This window comes from Giraffa tippelskirchi, chromosome 6, assembly GCF_054371585.1.
Source record: "Giraffa tippelskirchi isolate mGirTip1 chromosome 6, T2T-mGirTip1v1.2.pri, whole genome shotgun sequence".
NCBI lineage: Eukaryota > Metazoa > Chordata > Mammalia > Artiodactyla > Giraffidae > Giraffa > Giraffa tippelskirchi.
The window spans coordinates 135,939,781-135,963,218 of record NC_137280.1 but is presented as its reverse complement, the minus strand read 5'-3'; the positions used below and the strand labels follow the sequence as shown (position 1 = coordinate 135,963,218).

At 41.9% G+C, this 23,438-nt stretch overlaps 1 protein-coding gene across 2 annotated transcripts in view; it reads right to left on the bottom strand.

Annotated features, from left to right (window-relative positions):
* LOC145508724 (uncharacterized) overlaps nucleotides 1–23,438 on the bottom strand; it is an 885,448-nt gene that overhangs the window by 610,755 nt on the left and 251,255 nt on the right. For both annotated transcript variants that reach the window (XR_014055558.1, XM_081495989.1), the window contains one exon: nucleotides 19,340–19,440. Coding sequence is in view for 1 of the 2 variants with exons in the window: in XM_081495989.1 (XP_081352115.1) it covers nucleotides 19,342–19,440 (99 nt within the window). In the remaining variant the exon portion in view is untranslated. The remainder of the gene's footprint in view (nucleotides 1–19,339; nucleotides 19,441–23,438) is intronic.

Below are 23,438 nucleotides of genomic sequence, written 5' to 3'. Positions count from 1 at the left end.
AACACTGCAGATGTTCAACCATAGAAGCCTGGCTAAACATACTATTGGATCTCCAAGAGTCAAATACCCAGTAACCATTAAAATGTCTAAGCTCACATGTTGTGAAGTTTAAAATATATTTTCCTGCTGTCTCAACATTCCCACAGGCTGTGAGTATGGTACCCAGACGAGCAAGCTCGCCGGAGTGAGAAGGCTGCCCCCTGCCACTGCTCCCTTTCTGTCCTCTCCTGACTGCAATCTGTGTCAGTCGCTCAGTCGTGTCCAACTCTTTGCTACCCGTGGACCGTAGCCCACCAGGCTCCTCTGCCCATGGAATTCTCTAGGCAAGAAAACTGGAGGGGGTTGCCATTCCCTTCTCTGGGGATCTTCCCAACCCAGGGATCGGATCCGCATTGAACAGTGCGGGTCTCCGGCATTGTAGGCAGATTCTTTCCTATCTGAGTCACTAGGGACATCTGACTGTGATCCAGTGGCATTCAAACACTCCTATGAAATCCCCTCATGCATTTGCTTGTATCCTCTACCCTGACCTCCAGTAAGGCACTGGCCCACGGCTCCTTGCTCTCTCTCTTAGCTCCCCACCTGCTGGCGGCGCCCGCTGCCCTGGCATTCCCCCCACATCACCCTCGTTCTCATGGTGCATCAGTGACTCTCCAGGACTTGTGAATAAAATCAGCTCTGTTTTTCTGCACCTCTCTGTGTCCCTTCTTGTGGCCATCTTGTAAAAGAATACAAATGAAGACATTCCATGGAGTGAAAAAATATTTAAAATGTGTTTTGAAGTAAAAAGAAATAAACTGGCTCTAGGGTAGCACAGTCCCATTTGAATAACTGTGTGTGTATACACTTACATAATAAAATGTTCTAAAAGTATGCAAATCCATGGTAACTAGTTAACTCAGCTGGTGACTTCACAAGGGAATTTTGATTTTTCTTCCTTTCGTTTACTGACTTTTTCTAAATTTTCTAGAGATCAAGTAGAACTTTTGCAGTGCAAAGGAAAATATCCAAAATGGTTAACTACACATCTTCAAAACAATGAAATCTTACTCATCCTCCAAACAACATTTTAGGAACCACCTTCTCCCCAGGACTTTCAGCATTCCACCAGCTGGATGGCACACCTCTGTCACTGAACCTCCATTTCACTAAGGATTTCTTCAAGGAAATGTTATTAGAATTACTTTTAGATTGTTTTATCCCTCAATTTAATCACCTTGGGGATAGGAACCATGACTAGGAAAAACTCTTGTATATAATAGACCATAAGTTTTATAGAACTGATTAATTTTAAATGAAATTAACTCTTTTCAGAAAGACATACTCTGCCTTTGACTAAATAGATCAACATTATCATCACCATGCTAATAACCAACATTTATTGTGCACTTACTATATCCCAGACACATATTTGCTTTCAACAAAACAACACAATATAAAGCTATTGTTATTACACTCAGTTTTAGTTGAAGAAACTCAGTCTCAAAGAGGTCAGGTAACTTGCTAAGGGAGCAAAGCTTAATAAACAGTGGATCTGGGATTTGAACCCGTGCCTCTCTGGCTTTGCAGTCCTAAGTCTTATGTGTGTGTCTATTAGTCATTCAGTTGTGCCCGACTCTTTGTGACCCCATGGACTGCAGCCCTCTGTCCGTGGAATTCTCCAGGCAAGAATACTGGAGTGGGTTGCCATTTCCTTTTCCAGGGGATCTTCCCGACCCAGGGATCAAACCCAGGTCTCCTGCATTGCAGGTAGCTTCTTTACCATCTGAGCCACCAGGGAAGCCCTAAGTCTTAGATTCACATATAATCCTGTCTTAAACATGATGGGGAACCTAAAGTGGTCATCCCCGTGTGGTCAGGTTACAAGCTAATAAAAATATAAGTGTTGAATTTTCCTTTATCACTCGCTTTGAAATACTTTTAATGAGACCACAAAATGTCTTCATTGGCTATTGAAGGAAACACACCCATTATACTATCTCTATGAAAAGGAAATCATTTACTTAAATGCAGTGGGGTGTAGAGGTAAGTATATTGGCCTAGAAATCACTAAACCAGGGTTCAAGTCCTGCCTCATCTGCCAACTCACTGGGAAGGTTTGGCAACCAGTTCAACTCCATCCATGTGGGGAAAGGTTGGATCCAATGTTTCCTATGGTCCTTTCTCTAGAGCCTCCTAACTGTCTCAGCTTCCACTGTGTCTTCTCCAACCTATTCTCCATCTAGCAGTCAATCCAGATAATGTCAGTTTCCTGCTTCAAATCCACCTGCAGATGCTTATGAGCATCATTTGAATAAAGATAAAGATGCTTAAAAAGGCCTTTCTTCCCATCTCCCACCTCTTATCCGCTCACCCACTCCAAGGAAGTCTCATCACCTCCTTCCAGTCCCTCAGATGCAGTTCAGCTTTTGTCCCCATTGTTTATTCTTCCTGGAAGCACACCCCACATATAATCATCAAACCCAAAAAAGGGTTTGGTATACCAGGTGAATGCCTACTTATCCATGAAACCTCCAGATAAAAATCCCTTCCTCAGAGACATCTTCCCAATTCCTCCAATCTGAAAAATTCTCTCTTAGGACCCTATATTTCTCTCCACAGTACATCATGATTTACAACCGCTGAGTTCCTTGAGAGATCGTTTTCTTAGAGACTGTCCCACGCTCACAAGCTCCCTGGAGGGTGGGGTCTTATCTGCTTTGTCTACCAAGTAGACAAGTCCTTGCCTGATTTATAGTAAGTGCTCAATGCTCAGTAAACAGTTAATTGACTAATTAATAGCTACACAATGATGTGACCATTGTGAGCTCCCAGAGCATATAGGTGGGAACATGTCAGAGAAAGGAAGTGGAATATAGGACTGGTCTAGCAGACACAGGCCCTCCTAGGTGGCTCAGTGGTAAAGAACTCGCCTATCAAGCAGGAGACACGGGTTCGATCCCCAAGTTGGGAAGATCCCCTGGAGGAATTAATGGCTACCCACTCTAGTATTCTTGCCTGGAGAATCCCATGAACAGAGGAGCCTGGCGGGCTATAGTCCATGGGGTTCCAAAAGAGTCAGACAGGATTTAGCAACCAAATAGCAACAACAACTAGGGGACACAGATGAGGCGCTGGCAAGTAGAGTGTCTTGGCTTTAGTGCTGAGGAAAAAACAAGAGCAAGATACAGCCCTGAAAAGGTCCATGAGGTACATTAGCAAAGTTGGACTGGTACCCGTTACAGAGCATCTTGGCTGGACACTTTGTGTGTGTGCATGCATGTGCATGTACACACACATGTGTGTGTGTGTTGAGAGTGGAGGGGGGACACAGCTCTGTTCTGGCCAAACTGAGTCCTTCCACCTGCTCCTGGCACTGAACCCTCCCCAGCTCGCCATCTGCACTGCTGGAATTTGGTTGGCTCTGGCAGGCTGGGCCTCACCATTGCATTTCAGTCCTGTGGTGCTGCACTGCCGCTGCTGCAGTCTGCTGCGCTGAGTTCTGGCAGGGTGAAGGCATCTCAATCCAAACATCTCTCTGCTGTGCCAGTTTCTACCCTGAGATGGGACCCACCAAACAAAAGCTGCTTGTTCTTGCTGTCACTCTAGGCCTCCTGGTGGTAACAACACCATTTCAATGTTGCCAGTGGTGCTGGGGAGGCAGAGATCCACCCTCTGGCAGTATATCCCATGACCCCATTGGCAAGCCAGCCGCAAGGGAGAAGCCGTGACCTCAGTCCCTTACACTGACAGCAGGAGACCAACGTAAAGTGAGGTCAATGGGGAATATTTGCTTGAAATATCATTTTTACTTGAGAAACTATTTCATTTATTTTTCCATGCAATCTTCATTATTGCTGATCAAAATTCTATGTGAATGTGAAAACTGTGAATGAATTATCTCCATGAAAGTGCAAGTGATAGTCATTCAGTCATGTCCAACTATTTGCAACCCCATGGACTATAGTCTGCCAGGCTCCTCTGTCCACGGGGATCCTCCAGGCAAAAACACTGTAGTAGAAGTAGGTTGCCTATGCCCTGTTCCAGGGGATCTTCCCCACCCAGGGATCGAACCCACATCTCCTGTACTGCAGGCAGTTTCTTTACTGTCTGAGCCACCAAGGAAGCCCAGATATCTCCACATGACTTATCAATTGTTTGCCTGCATTGAACCCTAGTTTGCATTTGACCATTTCTAAAGCACTGTTGAATTTTTCCCCTTTGAGCTTCACAGCAATCCCAGGAGGTCAGCAGACACTGTTAGTTTCTTGGGGCTGCAGTAACAAAAGACCACAAACTCGGTGCCTGAAACACAAGAAATGTATTTCTCACAATTCTGGAGGCCTTCAGTCTGAAACCCCACAGGGTCATGTCCCCTTCAAGGACTCTAGGAACGCATCTGTTCCTTGCCTCTTTCAGTTTCTGGTGACAGCTGCTCAGTGCAGGACTCCAATCACTGCTTCCATCTTCAGATCACCGCCTTCTGTGTGTTGAATCTCCCTCTGCCATTCTCTTATAAGGGCATTTGTGATTGCATGTAAGATCGCTTGATTAATCCAGCATAATCTCCTCTTCTCAGGATCCTTAATTACATCCATGAAGCTCCTTTTTCCAAATAAGGTAACACTCATTCATAGGTTCTAAGGACTGGATGAGAATGTCCTCTAGGGGAGGGCCATTTTTCAGCCTACCACAGACATGGATGATTATCGTCATTTTACAGTTAAGCAAACTAAGTGAGGAGTCTAACCCATGGTCACACAGCTAGTGACAGAGACCACATGGAAATCAAATCTTGCACTAAACTCAAGACACTTCAGTTCTGTCATGTGGCATCCCAAAAGTCCCTCTGATAGAGAGAGAGAAAGAGAGAAACTCTCCCTAGCTCTCGAAGACAGAGCAGTCTATGTGGGGCTTTCTGGGATGTTCCAGATAAACTTAGTCAACTACTTGCCCAGGGCTACTTAACCATTTGGTGACTGAGCCACCACACGAGCCAAGCCCTGGAAGCAAAGTGGTTAGAGAAGCTTCTTGTTGTGTGACCACCTGGTTCTGTCCCAAGTAGCACTAGTGGTAAAGAACCTGCCTGCCAGTGCAGGAGACATAAGAGATGCAGGTTTGATCCCTGGGTCTGGAAGATCCCCTGGAGGAGGAAATGGCAACCCACTCCAGTATTCTTGCCTGGAGAATCTTATAGATGGAGGAGCCTGGTGGACTACAGTCCGTGGGAGAGCAAAGAGTCGGTCACAAGTGAAGCAACTTAGCACACACCTGGTTGTGTCACTCCACAAGGATGACACCTGTCACCGCCCTCCAACTGGTCTTCCTGGTCCCTTCAAAGAGAGTAGAATTAAACAATAAAGACTTTCTGGAAGCAACGAAACAGTAAGCCATAGAAAACAAACATGGTTACCAAAGTGGGGAGGGAAGAATAAATTAGGAGTTTGGGGACAAAATATGCACATTACTATATATAAAATAGATAACCAACACGGAGCTACACAGCACACAGAAAGTGAAAGTGTTAGTCGCTCAGTCGTGTCCGACTCTTTGCGACCCCATGGACTGTAGCCCACCAGTCTCCTCTGTCCATGGGATTCTCCAGGCAAGAGTACTGGAGTGGGTTGCCATGCCCTCCTCTAGGGGATCTTCCCAACCCAGGGATCAAACTTGGGTCTTCCACATTGCAGGCAGATTCTTTACCATCTGAGCCACGAGGGAAGCCACTCTACTCACTATCTTGTAATAACTGATAATGGAAGAGAATGCTTTTCAAAAAGAATACATATTTATACATACATATGTATAACTGACTCACTTTACTGTACAACGGAAACTGATGCAACAATGTAAACCAGCTATTCAATAAAAATTAAAAAAAAAAAAAGCAAACCAAACCCAAAAGGCACAGATATCTATGAAGCAGCAGGGAGAAGAGGATAGTACATGTTTGTTGGAGGCAGAAACATAAGGCCTGAGCAGGAAACAGGATCAGGCAGTCTGGACTAGACAACTTCTACTGGTGGTTCTATAGGGGAAAATGTGTGTTTCAACAGAAAATGACATATTGTCCACAGCATGCCCTCCCACCTTATCTGATCTGACTCTGGGAATTGTTTATACTCTATAAACTGTAGATAACTGATAACAGTGCCAAATAATTCTTGCCTGTAGACATGCAAATGAATTCTTTCCAGTGGGAGAAAAACCCTCCCTACCCTGTTGGAAAAAAAAAAAAAAACAAACTAGTTCTGTCTCCATCTGTAAATTCATTTCAATATGTCTGATTTCTAAATGCTCCTGTTCTTTGGATTCTCCTTTGAACTGGTTGTAATATCACAGTTGTTTCTTCACTAAAGGAGTTAAATAAAATCTTTAATATGAGTTTATCTTTGTACCTGTATAAGAATCATTTTTTATTTCCAATTTTTTTAACAGTTCAAAGGAGAGAGTCTTGAATGGCCAGAGCCAGAAAATACCTTTAAGTTCATCTAGTTTAGTGTGTTTTACTGAAGAGGAAACTGAGGCTCAGAGAGGGGGTAGGGCTTGTCTGAGGACCTGGGGAGGGGGGTGGGGGTAGCAGAGCCTGGGCTAGAACATGGCACCAGATTCATAGTCCCACATACCTGGGTTCCTTCCACAGCTAGCCCCTAATAAGTGCGTGGCTCCAGCAAGATACTTACCTCAAAGAGCCTCGCTTTCTAGATCAGTGTACCTACTTCATATCACTGACACACGCTGGGTTGCCTTGAGGGCAAATGAGATCATGCATGTAAAGCAATAAGAAAGAATCTCGATGACAAGTGCTCAAAAAGAGTCAGATAATAGGATTTTTCGGCTGTATATTTTCACCCTGCTTATTTAACTTAAATGCAGAGTATATCATGCAAAATGCTGGGCTGGATGAAGCATAAGCTGGAATCAAGATTGTGGGGAGAAACATCAATAACCTCAGATACACAGATGATACCACCCATATGGCAGAAAGCAAAGAGGAGCTAAAGACCTTCTTGATGAAGGTGAAAAAGGAGAGTGAAAAAGTTGGGCTTAACACTCAACATTCAAAAAACTAAGATTGTGGCATCCAGTCCCATCACTTCATGGCAAATAGACGGGGAAATACTGGAAACAGTGACAGACTTTATTTTCTTGGGCTCCAAAGTCACTGTTGGAGAAGGAAAGGGCAACCCACTCCAGTATTCTTGCCTAGAGAATCCTGTGGACAGAGGAGCCTGGTAGGCTGCCGTCTATGGGGTCACACACAGTTGGACACAACTGAAGCGACTTAGCAGCAGCAGCAGCAGCAAAGTCACTGTGGACAGTAACTACAGCCATGAAATTAAAAGATGCTTGTTCCTTGGAAGAAAAGCTATCATGAACCTAGACAATGTGTTAAAAAGGAGAGACGTTACTTTGCCAACAAAGGTCTGTCCAGTCAAAGCTATGGTTTTTCCAGTAGTCGTGTATGGATGTGAGAGTTGGACTATAAAGAAAGCTGAGTGCCGAAGAATTGATGCTTTTCAACTGTGGTGTTGGAGAAGACTCTTGAGAGTCCCTTGGACTGCAAGGAGATCCAACCTGTCAATCCTAAAGGAAATCAATCCTGAATATTCATTGGAAGGACTGATGCTGAAGCTCCAATACCTTGGTCACCTGATGCAAAGGGCTGACTCATTAGAAAAGACCTTGATGCTGGGAAAGATTGAAGGCAGGAGAAGGGGACGACAGAGGACAAGATAGTTGGATGGCATCACCGACTCAATGGACATGAGTTTGAGCAAGTTCCAGGAGTTGGTGATGGACAGAGAAGCCTGGTGTGTTGCAGTCCATGGGGTCTCAATCAGTCGGACACAACAAAAGTCCTGAGATGGATAGGAGGGCAGAGAGGCTGAAGTGATTCAGTGAAATGACTGGATTTTACACGTGTCTTGCAGTAAATTATCATGTCATTATTCCATCATGTCTGTCTGTCTCTTCTCCTGTAGGACAAATGTGTTGAGGACAGGGATTCTCACCTTCTCTTGGACAAACCCTCTTTATGTGTCTGGGCACTGAGTTAAGTGCTCTACATGCATCTTCTCAATTTAATCCTCACAAAACCTAGGGGGATAGGCAATATTATTCGGCTCCTATAGTGAGGACTCCTACCTACTTGTTCAATATCCATTATCCCTTTCTTCCTTCCTAAGTGAACTCCAATTTTATTCAGAGCTGCAGAGGTCCCAGATAAAACATTCTATCTTGCAACACCTCTTGTAAGTAGGGATGGTCACACAGCCAAGTTCTGGCCATGAAATGTAAGAATTTGTAAGCTGGGTTTTGAGAAACATCCTTCAAAATGAAACTGACTTCTTTCCCTTCCATTTTGTGTGTTAGTTGCGCAGTCGTATCTGACTCTTTGTGACACCATGGACTGGGGCCCACTAGGCTCCCCTGTCCCTGGGATTCTCCAGGCAAGAATACTGGAGTGGGTTGCCATTCCCTTCTCCAGGGGATCTTCCTGACCCAGGGATCGAACCCCAGTTTCCCACATTGCAGGCAGACTCTTTACTATCTGAGCCACTACGTTTCCTCTATATTCCTACAAAAAAACTTTAATGATAATTGGAGCTGAAGCAGCCATGTCACGACCACACATTTAGAATGAAGAAAGCAGCCATGCACTAAGGAAGGCAAAGAAGAAAGGGAGAAGGATCCTGAGTCACTGTTAAATTATGCAAATGCCATACAAGCCCTGGTCTGCTTATTCATTGACCTTTTTAAGTGAGAAAGGTAAAACTCTAATTTGTTCAAGTCACCATTTGTGGGTTTTTCTTCTTCCTACCAGCTGAATGCAATTTCTAACTACCTCTTTATTTTCCAGTTGAGAAAATTTCACCTCAGAAAACTAAAAAGTCTTCCCAAGGTGACACATTTAGTAAATGTGAGATCTGAGAGTGTTACCAGGCATTCTTAACCATGTGGCTTCACTGCCTCCCTTGTAGCATACAGGGCCATGTTGGATATTTTGAGCCCAACATATTTCCACTCACTGAGCAATTGATCTGGCTACTGTAAAGCTGGCCAAAGTTCATCATCCTTCCCTCTTCTTGTTGCCTTCCATCTAAATCAGCATTATTTGGGGCTCATAGCATTAAAGAGATTATCTGGACTGGGAGAAATTTCTCCATTTGTGCAAGGAATCGCTCACACTAAGTGATATCTCGAACCTGAATGTCATTGTAGGATATCAGCTCTGACATTCTGCAATGTTACTGTCATACCAGAGTATAGCTTCATAAGTCACCAGGCAGAGGAGTTTCTCTGAAGTCTCTGAGTCCTACTTTGGCTTACCCAATGCATGAATCTCCTCTACAGCATCTCCTGACTGACTGCCTGCTCTTTACTTATATTCTTCCAATTCTTTTAAACAATTTTTAACCCCAGCATCAAGAATAGTACCTGTTACCATTTGATAAGTTTATCAAATGAATAAAAAACTGAACAATCTAATATAATACATCCAAATTTATTCAGAGACAACTCTAGGCAAAATGTATGTTAGGTCCATGAAAAAAATCATTGGAAAAGACCTTCATGCTGGGAAAGACTGAAGGCAAAAGGAGAAGGGGGCAGCGGAGGATGAGATGGTTAGATGCCAGCACCGACTGAATGGACGTGAATCTCAGCAAACTCCAGGAGATAGTGGAGGACAGAGGAGCCTGGCATGCTGCAGTCCATGGGGTCACAAAGAGTGGAAATGACTTAGAGACCGAAGAACAACAACAACTAGGCAAAAGGAAGTTCTACATCATACAACTTTTAACTCACATTGAAAAAATTTGTGTCAGTAGCAGCAACTACCACTTATCAAGCGATCATCAGATATCAAGCACTATCCTAACATCTTAATGTGCATTCTCTTATGGAGCTGAAATTTGCCTACCTATGGTTTCAACCCACTGGTCATAATTCTACCCTATGGAACCCATCTAGAGGTCTTGCTTTGTGACTGGCACTATGCTACATACTTTACATAGCTTGTGTTATTTAATAACTTCAATAAATGTATGAGGTAAATATCATCATCTCCATTCACTAATGAAAAAAGATCAGGAAGTTTAAATAACTACCCTGAGAAGTTAAATAACTAGCCCAAGACAATCAAAGTATCTTGATTAAAACGAGGTTGTTAATACAGAAGCTCGTGTACCTAATCACAGTGCAGTACTGCATCCCAGTGACGAGGAGGACTTAGCACTCGTCACAAGTGGAGGAATCCAAGTAAATTGCAACTAAGTGATACAACAAGCCTCTGCTTTAAGACCTCTCAGGTAGCAAAGTGAGAACGGGAAAGGCAGTGAGAGTTGTTCACTTTGCAACCCATAGATAGAGTGCCTGAAGAACTAGGGACAGAAGTTCATAACATTGGACAAGAGGCAGTGACCAAAACCATCCCAAAGAAAAGGAAATGTAAGAAGGTAAAATGTTTGTCTGAGGAGGAATTACAAATAGCTGAGAAAAGAAGAAAAGTGAAAAGCAAAGGAGAAAAGGAAAAATATACCCATCTGAATGCAGAGTTCCAGAGAATAGCAAGGAGAGATGAGAAAACCTTCGTAAGTGAACAATGCAAAGAAAAAGAAGAAAACAATAGAATGGGAAAGACTAGAGATCTTCAAGAAAATTAAAGATACCAAGGGCTTCCCTTGTAGCTCAGTTGGTAAAGAATCCTCCTACAATGTAAGAGACCTGGGTTCGATTTCTGGGTTGAGAAGATCCTCTGGAGAAGGAAATGGCAACCCACTCCAGTATTCTTGCCTGGAGAATCCCATGGACTGTAGCCTACCAGGCTCCTCTGTTCACAGGGTCACAAGAGTCGGACATGACTTAGCGACTAAACCACCACCACTGAAAATACCAAGGGATCATTTCATGCAAAGATGGGCACAATAAAGGACAGAAAGAGCAAGGACCTAACAGAAGTGGAAGAGATTAAGAAGAGGTGAGAAGAATACACAGAAGAACTGTACAAAAAGATATTAATGACTGGGATAACCATGATGGTACGATCACTCACCTAGAGCCAGATACCCTGGGGTGTAAAGTAAAGTGGGCCTTAGGAAGCATCACTAGGAACAAAGCTAGTAGAGGTGATGGAATTCCAGTTGAGCTACTTCAAATCCTAAACGATGATACTATTAAAGTGCTGTACTCAATATGCCAGAAAATTTGGAAAGCTCAGTAATGGCCACAGGACTGGAAAACATCAATTTTCATTTCAATCCCAAAGAAAGGCAATTACAAAAATACTTTCCAATTACCACAAAATTGCACTCATTTCACATGCTAGCATGGTAATGTGCAAAATTCTTCAAGCTAGGCCTCAACAGTATGTGAACCAGGAACTTCCAGATGTACAAGCTGGATTTAGAAAAGGCAGAGGAACCAGAGATCAAATTGCCAACATCTGTTGGGTCATAGAAAAAGCAAGGGAATTCCAGAAAAACATCTATTTCTGCTTCACTGACTAAGCTAAAGCCTTTGGCTATGGATCACAACAAATTGTGGAAAATTCTTAAAGAGGTGGGCATACCAGACCACCTTACCTGCTTCCTGAGAAATCTGTATGCAGGTCAAGAAGCAACAGTTAGAACTGGACATGGAACAACAGACTGGTTCAAAATTGGCAAAGGAGTATGTCAAGGATGTATATTGTCACTCTGCTCATTCAACTTATATGCGGAGTATATCATGTGAAATGCTGGGCTGGATGAAACACAAGCTGGAATCAAGACTGCCTGGAGAAATATCAACAACTTCAGATATGGTGATGATACCACCCTTATGGCAGAAAGCAAAGAGGAACTAAAGAGCCTCATGATGAAGGTGAAAGAGGAGAATGAAAAAGCTGGCTTAAAATTTCACATTCAAAAACTAAGATCATGGCATTTGGTCCCATCACTTCATGGCAAATAGATGGGGAGACAACAGAAACAGTGACAGACTTTATTTTCTTGGGCTCTAAAATCACCGCAGATGGTGACTGCAGCCATGAAATTAAAAGACACTTGCTCCTTGGAAGAAAAGCTATGACCAATCTAGACAGCATATTAAAAAGCAGAGACATTATTTTGCCAACAAAGGCCTGTCTAGTCAAAGCTATAATTTTTCCAGTAGTCATGTATGGATGTGAGAGTTAGACTATAAAGAAAGCTGAGCACCGAAGAATTGATGCTTTTGAACTGTGATGTTGGAGAAGACTCTTGAGAGTCCCTTGGACTGTAAGGAGATCCAACCAGTCCATCCTAAAGGAGATCAGTCCTGAATATTCAATGAAAGGACTGATGCTGAAGCTGACACTCTAATATTTTGCCACCTGATGCCAAGAACTGACTCCTTAGAAAAGACCCTGATGCTGGGAAAGATTGAAGGCAGGAGGAGAAGGGGATGACAAGATGAGATGGTTGGATGGCATCACCGACTTGATGGACATGAGTTTGAGCAAGCTCTGGGAGCTGGGGATGGACAGGGAAGCCTGGCATGCTGCAGTCCATGGGGTCTCAAGGAGTCGGACACGACTGAGCAACTGAACTGAACTGAACTGACTGGATATCGAGGAGATCAGACCAGTCAATCCTAAAGGAAATCAACCCTGAATATTCATTGGAAGGACTGATGATAAAGCAGAAGCTCCAATACTTTGGCCACCTGATGTGAAGACTCTACTCATTGGAAAAGACCTTGATGCTGGGAAATACTGAGGGCAGGAGGAGAAGGGGGTGACAGAAGGTGAGATAGTTGGATGGCATCACTGACTCAATGGACACGAGTTTAAGCAAACTCCGGGAGATGGTGAAAGACAGGGGAGCATGGTGTGCTGAAGTCCATGGGATTGCAAAGAGTCAGATATGACTTAGTCGCTGAACAACAAGCAGGCCTGTACTTGCTGTCTAAAGGTTCCAACTGACTCTTTGCCAGAGCAGCCCCACCTTTAGGACTCACCATCCTGTAGGAGGTGATGGCAAATAAACCTGCCTGGAGCTGGACAAGAGAATGCTGCCACACAGTGATGCATGTAAACGTATCAAGTCCTACAGTCCTAAGAAGGCCCAGAGAGAGGGACCTGGCTCTCCCTCTACCTTGAAGCATTGAAGCCAATCCACGTTTGTGTCTAAAAGATCCTTTCACTTCTCTGGGACTCTAGCTGTACTTTACTGTTACATAAGACCAGCAGATCACAAATACCTAAGACTGTCAGGTCCTGGTCCCAGGACCCCTTTACACTCCCGTAAATCCTCAAAGATCCCAAAGAGCTTGGTTTTTGTAGGTTCTACCTACCAATTTCACTGAATTAGAAATTCAAATTGAGACCTAAAAAAAAAAATTGTTTATTGTAACACAACCCAACAATAAGCCCATGAACAAAAATAACATATTTTTATGAAAAGTAACTGTGTTTTCCAAACTGCATACACACAAAACCACTGGGAAGCACAGGATTGTTTTGCTTTTTTGCAAAGCTCTTTAATGTCTGGCTTAATAGAAGATAGTTGGATTCTTATATATGTTTCTGTATTCAGTCTGTTGCAATACATAAGTCATATCGCCTCTAGAAAACTCAACTGTACATTCATGAGGGAATGCGTGAAAAAGGCAAATAATGAAAATAGTTTTGACTCCCCACGTCAAAGTATCCCCAGACTATAGTCTGAGAATTTCTGCCCTAAGCCAATCACATAACACGCTGCACTTTCCTGCAGTGTGTGCCTTCTCTGTGAGCTTCTAGCCAGGCCTATATTTTTTTCTTTTTTAATTTATTTTACTGAGGCATAGCTGATTTACAATGTTGTGCTAATTTCTGCTGTATAGTAAAATGATTCAGTTATATACATACAGACATTCTTTTTCATATTCTTTTCCATTATGGTTTATCACAGGATATCAAATATGGATCCCTATGCTATACTGTAGGACCCTGTTGCTTATTCATTTAATATATAATAGTTTGCATCTGCTAATCTCGAATTCCTAATCCATCCCTCTTGACAACCACAAGTCTGTTGTCTATGTCTGTGAGTCTGTTTCTGTTGCATTTGTGTCATATTTTAGATTCCATATGTAAGTGATATCACATGGGATGTTTTTCTCTTTCTGACTTCACCTAGGATAATAATCTTTAGAATCAGCCTGTTCCTGAAAATTGCATTATTTCATTCTTTTTCAGAGCTGAGTAGCAGTCCATTTTGTGTTGTTGTTGTTCAGTCACCCAGTTGTGTCCCACTCTTTGCGACACCATGGACTGCAGCACGCCAAGCCTCTCTGTCCCTCACCGTCTCCCAAAGTTTGCCCAAGTTCATGTCCAATGAATGTGTGTGTGTATGTTTACACACACCCCTCATCTTCTTTATCCATTCATCTGCTGATGGACGTTTAAGTTGTTTGCATGTCTTGACTATTATGAATAGTGCTGCTGTGAACAGAAGAGTGCATGTATCAGTTTGAATTATAGTTTTCTCTGGAGATACATGGTTAAGCCCATCATGACTGTTACCTTCCTAGGACTCAGACTCTGATTCTGCATTTCTCTGCCCCCAGGTTGGGAAAATTCTCCACCTTCTCTGAATCCTAAAAGAGCTTTGTTTCTACCTTTTGTGTGTTACACGTCAGTTGGTAGCTTGTGAGAGAATCATCCAGCCACATTTTACGCAACAACGTAAATCAACCACATTAAAAAAAAAAATTCCCATTGCTCATTGGTTACACTTCCGACTCATTACCAGGCTCTCAAAATCCTTGGTGATCTGGGTCTTCCTCAACTCTCCACCCCATTTCACAGCATTCTCCCCACCCTGCTTTGCTCACCATGCTTCAGACATAGGGGCCTCCTTTCTTATTCCTAGGACCTGCCAGGCTCTCCCCCACCTCTGGAAAGCTCTCCTGAGACTCCTTATAAGGCTGACTCACCCTCAATGCAAATGTACGTCTTCAAAAAGGAGCTCAGTGACCACCCTGTTCAACATGGCCTCACCGAAACCTTCTTACTCATCACTCTATTTCTTTCATGTGACTTCTGATGAGTCATAATTATTTATTTGTGGAGTTTTTGTATGTTTTCCTTATTAGAACATAACCTCCATGAGGCAGAAATTTTGTAGGGTGTTTTTCACCACTGTGTGACAACACTACATATGGCACTCAGCACTTGTAGGTACTCAATAAATATGAAATAGGTACTGAATAAATAAATTACTGGTCCAAGATTTGGTAAATGGTATAAGTGGTAAACGGTATTTGGTAAATGGTATAACTGGTAAATTGTAAATTTACCAAATTGGTAAATTTGGTAAATTGGTAAATGGTATAATTATACCATAAGCCAATGGTACAATTTGGCTTCCCAGGTGGCACTAGTAAAGAACCTGCTTGCCAGTGCAGGAGACATAAGAGACACAGGTTCGATCCCTGAGTCAGGAAGATCCCCTGGAGGAGGGCATGGCAACCCACTCCAGTATTCTTGCCAGAGCATCCCATAGGGAGAGGAGACTGGTGGGCTACTGTCCATGGGGTCGCACAGAATCAGACATGGCTGAAGCGACTTAGCACGCATGCACATAAGCTAAGTCCCCTTACCTGCTGCAGTATCAGAAAAGGAAAACGACAGTGACCCCACTGAGGCCTGAGGGGGGATATATATTATCAAAATAATCATCTTCTGTGCCCTTTTTGGCCAGAATGCCAGTGTGTGCCCTCTCCCAGGCACTACACAAATCCTTGCCAGTGAACTGATTGAATTGTGGAGAGCTATGCTTTGTTGGTCTTTACGGTTATACTTTCAAAGCTTGTAAACATGCTTGAGATTACAGTACAGTGGGTGATGTTATATGCATGGAGACTGGGAGAAACAGCTTCTAGCCATTTAAAATGTTTAGCACATCCTAAAGAAATTCCATTCCACTGCCTCTTACCATGAAAGTGCCAGCATGCTGGAAGGTGGGAGAGAATTATCTACCCATGTCCACTGTCAGTATCCCATCTCGAACTTCTTTATTGTCATTGTTTGGCTGTGAGCTGTTTGGCAAGCTGTTTTGAAAGGCTCCAGGTTGTTAAATTCAAGAAACTCATGTAAGAAGCCGAGAGAAGAACAATCACAGCAACAATAAAACACAGGCTCATCCTGGCATGGTACGTTCCCTCTCCTGTTCCATCCCTCTCCCCTAGACATTACCCCCTGCCTCGAGCAAGCAGGAGATCTGGACTTTGTTGATGGAACCAGTATGCTATGCCTGCAGGGCCCCTATTAGTATTGCTCAAGGACTGTCTAGGCCAGGCCAAGAGAGCTGAACTAGATGCTTAAAGAGCAGAGAGACAGTGATCAGCCCACACGTGGGAAGAGGCAGCTCATAAAGACTTAGGGTTTTCGGGATCCTTCTACATTCATTGTATTAAGTGATTCTTATAGGAAACCTGTAAGGATATCTCTCCTTAAAAAGAGCAGGAAGCTGATTGAGAAAGGTTCTGTGATTTGCCCAAGATCACAGAGCAAACAGATATAAAGTGCCAGTTCTCAAGCCTAAAGATGCTGACTTCTGATGCAAGTCTTTCACATTAATAATAATCAACCCTGTTTGCAATATATATGACAGCCAAAGGTTAATATACCTGTTAGACACAGATGCCTGCCCAAAACCCAACCATAAATTTCACGTTACAGAGGGAATCTCAGTTTTGTTCAGGGCAACAACAAGCCCAGTCATGGACGACAAATAATTGATTCAAGCCAGTGGTTCTCAAAACCGAGAGTATCAGAATTATCCAGAGACTTTGTTAAAACACAAATCTCTTATTGAACATATCCTTTGCAAATATTTTCTCCCATTCAGTGGATTTTCTGTTCATCTTGTTGATGGCTTCTTTTGCTGTGCAAAAGCTTTTGTCTCTGAGAAGACAAATCTAAAATAATATTGGTGCTTAGCTCAGTCGTGTCCAACTCTTTGCAACCCCAAGGACTGAAGCCTACCAGGCTTCTCTGTCCATGGGATTCTCCAGGCAACGATATTGGAGTGGGTTGTCATGCCTTCCTCCTGGGGATCTTCCCGACCCAGGGATCAACCTCAGCATCTCCTGCATTGCAGGCAGTTTCTTTACCATTGAGCCACTAGGGAAGCCTACACAAAATTATTGTTACGACTTAAAGAGTACCTTGTCTATGTTCCCTTCTAGGAGTTTTATAGTTTCCAGTTTTACATTTAGGCCTTTAATCCATTTTGAATTTATTTTTGCATACAGTGTGAGACAGGGTCTAAAAAGGGGTTAATATCCAAAATATACAACCAGCTTATACAACTCAGTATCAGAAAAACAAACAACCCAAATTTAAAATGGGCAAAAGACCTAATAGACATTTTTCCAAAGAAGATACACAGTTGGCTAACGTGCACGTGAAAAAATGCTCAACGTTGCTAACCATCAAAGTGAAAATAAAATATCACCTCATACTTTTAAGAATGGCTATCATGAAAGAGACCACAAATAAAAGATATTGGGTTGGATGTGGAGAAAAGGAAATCTCATACACTGTCGGTGGGAATATAAACTGGTACAATCACTATGGAAAACAGTATGGAGATTCCTCAAAAACCTAAAAATAGGACTACCATCTGACCCAGCAATTTCACTCCTGGGTATATATCTGAAGGAAATGAAAATACTAACTCAAAGAGATGCAAGCATCGTAATGTTTATTACACCACTATTTAAAATAGCCAAGACATGGAAGCAATCAAAATGTCCATCAACAGATGAATGGAAAAAGAAGTTGTGATAGAAATAAAACACACACACACAATGGACTGTTACTCAGTCACATAAAAGAGTGAAATTTTGCTCTCTGCAACAACATAAGTATACCTAGAGGGCATTATGATTAGTGCAATAAGTCAGACACAGAAAGACAAGTCCTCTATGTTATCACTTATATGTGGAATCTAAAAAATCAAGCAAATGATTGAATATAACAAAATAGAAACAGTCTCACAGATACAGAGAACAAAGTAGTGATTACCAGTGAAAGGGGAATGAGGAGGGGCAAGATAGGGGTTCAGACTACTATATAAAATAAGCAACAAACTACTATATAAAATAAATAAGCACAAGGTATATTGTATATCACAGAGAAATATAGCCAGTATTGTATAATAACTTTAAATGGAGTACTATCTATAAAAATATTGAAACACTGTGTTGTACACCTGAAACTAATATGATACTATAAATCAATCATATTTCAATAACACACACACACATCACTGTCGCTACTCTTGGGTGTTCTGATTCAATAGGTCTGGAGTGGGGCCTAAGAATTTGCATGCCCATCAAGCTCCCAAGTCATGATGATGCTATTGGTCTGAAGGGCTCTCTTAGAGAATCACTTGGACAATATAACCATGGAAGTCCTGATCTCCAGCTCCCTTGCAGCCATGTATGGTTGTGGATATAAGCAGTTCTGTTAGTAAGGTAGTAGGAGATGGCTGCTGGGAACTTCTAGGAACATTGTGAACATCGTGCCTTCTTAACAAAAAGGAAGAGTATGGTTAGTGCCACCTTATCCCTTTTCCTGCTTTGGGCAGATAGGTGATGCCTGGAACTGTAGCAAGCATCCTACATCCATGAGTCATCAAGACAGCACTGTGGGGTTGCAGGAAGGAGAGGTTGCAAAAAAGAAGAGTCTAGGTCACTCATGACATATGTGAACCCTGGACCAACTATCTCTGAACCTCTTTCTATTTAGGAAGTTAGACAACCAAACATCTTATTGCTTAAACATCATTAGATTAAGGATCAGGTAGATTGTTATTTATAACTAAAAGCAATCATGACCTATACAAAAAGTTTCTGCAAAACAATTTTTTAATCAGACAGTGGAAATTGGTGCCTCCCAGTCTGCAAAGGGCTCTTCACATCCATCAGGACATTCACTAAATCCCAGAGTAACCATGATGTTGATATAAAACAATTTTCTGTTTTCTGGGAGGGATGCCTTACTTTAAAAATTTGCAGTCCACTGCCAAAAATAAACTACACTTTGAAAAACACTCTGCCTAATGGGCTACAGTTCAGAGGGTCTCAAAGAGTCAGACACAACTGTAGCAACTTAGCACATGTGCACAAATGTGCTAGAAAACATGTTGTCTAAAATTAATACTGAATGAAAGATGTGGGCCAGAAGTGAGGAAAACTGCCTAGAGATGGAGGCTGTTTCAGATTTGTTGTTATAGGACCACCATGCCTGATACACAGCAATAGCCTCCAAAGACTGGATTCGTTAAGCAAAACAAAACGTGACCTTCTATACACAGGTTGCCAGATTAAAGAAATGACCTACCACTAAGTATTCCAGAATGTGTCCCAAAAGGCAAAGGATCCATTAAATGCTCCTCCTGGAAGTACGAAACACGTGCTGATGTTGTAGCTCTTGAAGAAGTCCTACAGTAGAAAAATCCATTGTGTTCCATTTAATGCAAACTTTCCCAAACTTACTCAGCCCACATTTTCCACCATGATATCTACTACTCTTTCAAAACACTTTGAAGAATGCTGACTTAATAAAATAGTAATCAAAAATGACTCTGCCTGTGGCATGAGTAACACAGTAGAAAAACTATATTGTTCTGTCATATACAGCCATGGATTCCAAAATTTAATTTTTTCCCACATTTATCATTTTGGAAAGTCATTTCTTAGCTTAACTGACAGCATTTATTTTTCTCAGTGTAAATAAAATAATGGTGAATCTTACAATCAAAGCCACCATTAATTACTTATCAAACTGGTAAAGCATTGTATATGACTTTGAGCTAGTCACTTAACCAGGGTGAGCCTCAGTTTCCTTGTTGGTAAAACTGGGATATTAAAGGCCTCATAGGGTGGATATGAAGAGGACATAATGTAGGAAACCTGGCCTCAATCTTCTCTAGGGAAGGTCCCATAGAGAAGGGAATGACTACCCACTCCAGTATTCTTGCCTGGAGAATTCCATGGACAGAGGAGCCTGGTGGGTTCACGGGGTCACAAAAAGTAGGACCTGATTGAGTGATTAACACGCCACAATGTAAGTGCTCAGTAAATGCTAGTTACCCTAATAAAAATTTTAGGAACTCTGAAAATGCTCTCTGTTCCCCAAGTCCCTTCCTCACCTATCATTAATTCTTAAACAATGAATATTTTCCCCAAGAGATGTTAAAATGCAAATCCTTCAGGGAGAGAGAACCATAGGCTGGCAGTCATGCTCAAGAAAAAGACTAATAAAAGATCCTCTTTTGCAGGCAGATTTTGACAGAGAGAGTAGAAAGAGGTCCCAAGGCACAAAGGTGTATGAAGGCAGGGAAAGAAACTGGGCCACATCTAGTGAGGGAAAAGAGCAGTAAGCGTGGAGGCATGCTCTGCATGGTTTTCCTCAGTGTTGAATCCAGACTTGTTTCCCCTGAGAGCCTCAGATTACTCTTTGCTTGGAAACCGAGCATCCCCCAGAGGCTTCAGCCCTTCAGAGGGCATCAGGTGTTCATCAACAGCCTCCCAACTGTGAGAAACCAGACACTGGGGAGGCTCCAGGAGCAGGGGGTGGAGGGTGGGGGGTGGTTGCAGAGACAAAAGATGGAGGTGACCAGAGGCCAGTTTTGTCTCTTCATTCTGCTGGATATTTAGGCTAAGAAGCCAGAAGCAGGGAATCATCTGAACACTGAAAATTCTTAAAACTTAAAAACTACTGTTGAAAACCCAACACCAAACTTTGAAGAAACCTCTTCTCTCTTTCCTTTGACAAACATTTTAATTACAAGCCAGTATGTCCTTCACTGGGTTTCCCTGGTGGTGCAGTGGAATCTACCTACAGTGCATGAGACACAGGTTCGATCCCTGGGTCAGGAAGATCCCCTGATAAAGGAAATGGCAACCCACTTGAGTATTCTTGCTGGGAAAATCTCATGGACAGAGGAATCTGGCGGGCTACAGTCCATGTGGTCACAAAGAGTCGGCCACGACTGAGCATGCACACAGACACACATACATGCACACCTGCCCTTCATCAGCAGCATCCTTTAAATAAATGGGGCCATCTTTCTGATGGAGCCCTTTTTCTTTTCCTAAGGAATCTTCAAAAAATATAACTAAGGAAGAGCAGAGAAGAAATATTTAATGGATCAAGGACAAGTCTCAGAGGCACAAGAGCTCTAAGAGGTCCCGGCCATTCGCTGACTGTTTCACCTTGGACAAGTCACTTAACCTCACTGAGGTTCACCTGCAAGGCAAAGGCAATGCCTTTCACCTTGTCTACTGCATGAAGGTGACATAAATATCAATTTAAATAATACAGGTGAAAGTGCTCAACAAAAAAATAAGTAACTGAATGAGGTAAGACAAACTATTGAAGATTAAAATTTGTATTTCCTTTGTCCTAATAATTCCGTATTTTAGAATTCAAATCTATAAAAATATAATATCTGTATGAAAGGAATTTTGTATGCAGATATTTATTACAGTTCAGTTGGTACAGGAAGGGATGGAGGAAAGGAAAAGGAGAACAAATTTGAAAATTATTTTAGTGTTCCTCAATAGTGGACTGGCAACATAAATTTCTGGTATGTATGCATAGGATGAAATATTATGAAGGTATTATTATTTGAGTGAGATTTATATATCCTGACCTAGAGCATTTTCTATGGTATGTCTTTAAGTCAGAAAAGCAAATAATATGTAGAGTTTGGTTGTATTATCTTATTTTAAAAAAAAATGGGGAAGAAATTTATATAGTTGTAAGAGCATTAAAATAAAGTGTGGAAAAATACAAACTGCACTATTCGCATTGGTTATCTGGGGAGGAGGGAATTAAAGAGGAAGATTATTAATGTTTCCTTCATGCATCTCTGAATTGTTTGACATGATAAAAATAAATATGCATAACTTTCATAATATGAAAAATCTAATAATGCTCAAGGAAGGGAGGGAGGGAACAGGCAAGAGGGAGAAAAAGGGAGAGGAAAGGGAGGAAAAAAGAGATCTATGACCTTTGATCAAAACAGATAGAAGTGTCTTATATGTTTACAGTTTCCAGGATCATGCCTGGTTCTTTATGGATATTAGGAATTTTAGGCATGGCATTGACCTAATAAATCATGACTCTGAATTACCTGTTTCTTCTCCCTTCAGAGTCTGCTAGGTTTCAGGAGGTCAAGCAAGAAGACTATGTTGTTACAATTCAGGATGAATTTTATTTTCCAAAATGAATGTCTAAGCTGTTTCCCTTGCATCTTAAATATGAGATTCCTTTGTCTACTATCTTTACATTTCTCTACCAGATATATGAGGGCTTCCCAGGTGGCTCAGGGGTAAAGAATCCACCTGTCAATGCAGGAGACTCAGGTCTGATCCCTGGGTCGGGAAGATCGCCTGAAATAGGAAATGGCAACCCACCTGGAAAATTCCATGGACAGAGGAGCCTAGTAGGCTACAGTCCAGGGGGATCATAAAAAGTCATACACAACTGAGTGACTGAACACTCTCGCACACACGCACCAGATACATGAGTTTCACATCCTCCTAGAGCTCTTAGGAGTTTTCCCCGAGAGGAGCAGACACAAGGAGGATCCTGTACTTCTACATCCTTGACCGCTCAACACCAGAGATGTGTGCACACACTTGTTTTCTGGATACCACCCTGTCCTCAACTCAGCTCCCAGATTCCACTCCAGCAAAGTACAAACAGTTTAGTAGCTACCACAAGTAACCGTTGAGATTTTACCAGTTGTAGATTTATAATATCAGCATAAAGTTTCAAAGGTCCTTGAAGGTATAACGATGCAGTAGAAAACACTCAGAACTCAAAACACTTTTTAAAATGATAAAACACTTTGCTGGTGAAAGTGTAGAGAGAGGGACACATTCACATCCTACTGGTTTGAGGATAAACAGCTACCATATCTCTGAAAAGCAACTTTGTAATATAGCTGAAGGATCTTAAAAATGTTTATATATTTTAAAGAAATTTTCTTTCCTAAGGAACTAATCAAGAAATAGCAAAAATATTTATGTATGTATGTAAGTTTCTCAAATGATTGTTATGGCAATTAATAAGCCAACTTATGAAAAGTGCTTAGAATAGTTGCAGGTACCTAGAATGCCCTTTATAAGTATTAGGTAATAATAATAACTGTAGGTTCTTTCCCTCTTTTTTCTCCCTTGCTTTTTTTTTTTTAATTTATTTTTCTATTGAGATAATTGCTTTACAGAATTTGTTGTTTTCTGTCACACCTCAACATGAATCAGCCATAAGTATGCATATATCCCCTCCCTTTTGAACCTCCCTCCCATCTCCCACCACATCCCACCCCTCTAGATTGATTCAGAGCCCCTGTTTGAGTTTCCTGAACCATGCAGCAAATTCTCATTGGCTATCTATTTTACATATGGTAATGTAAGTTTCCATGTTA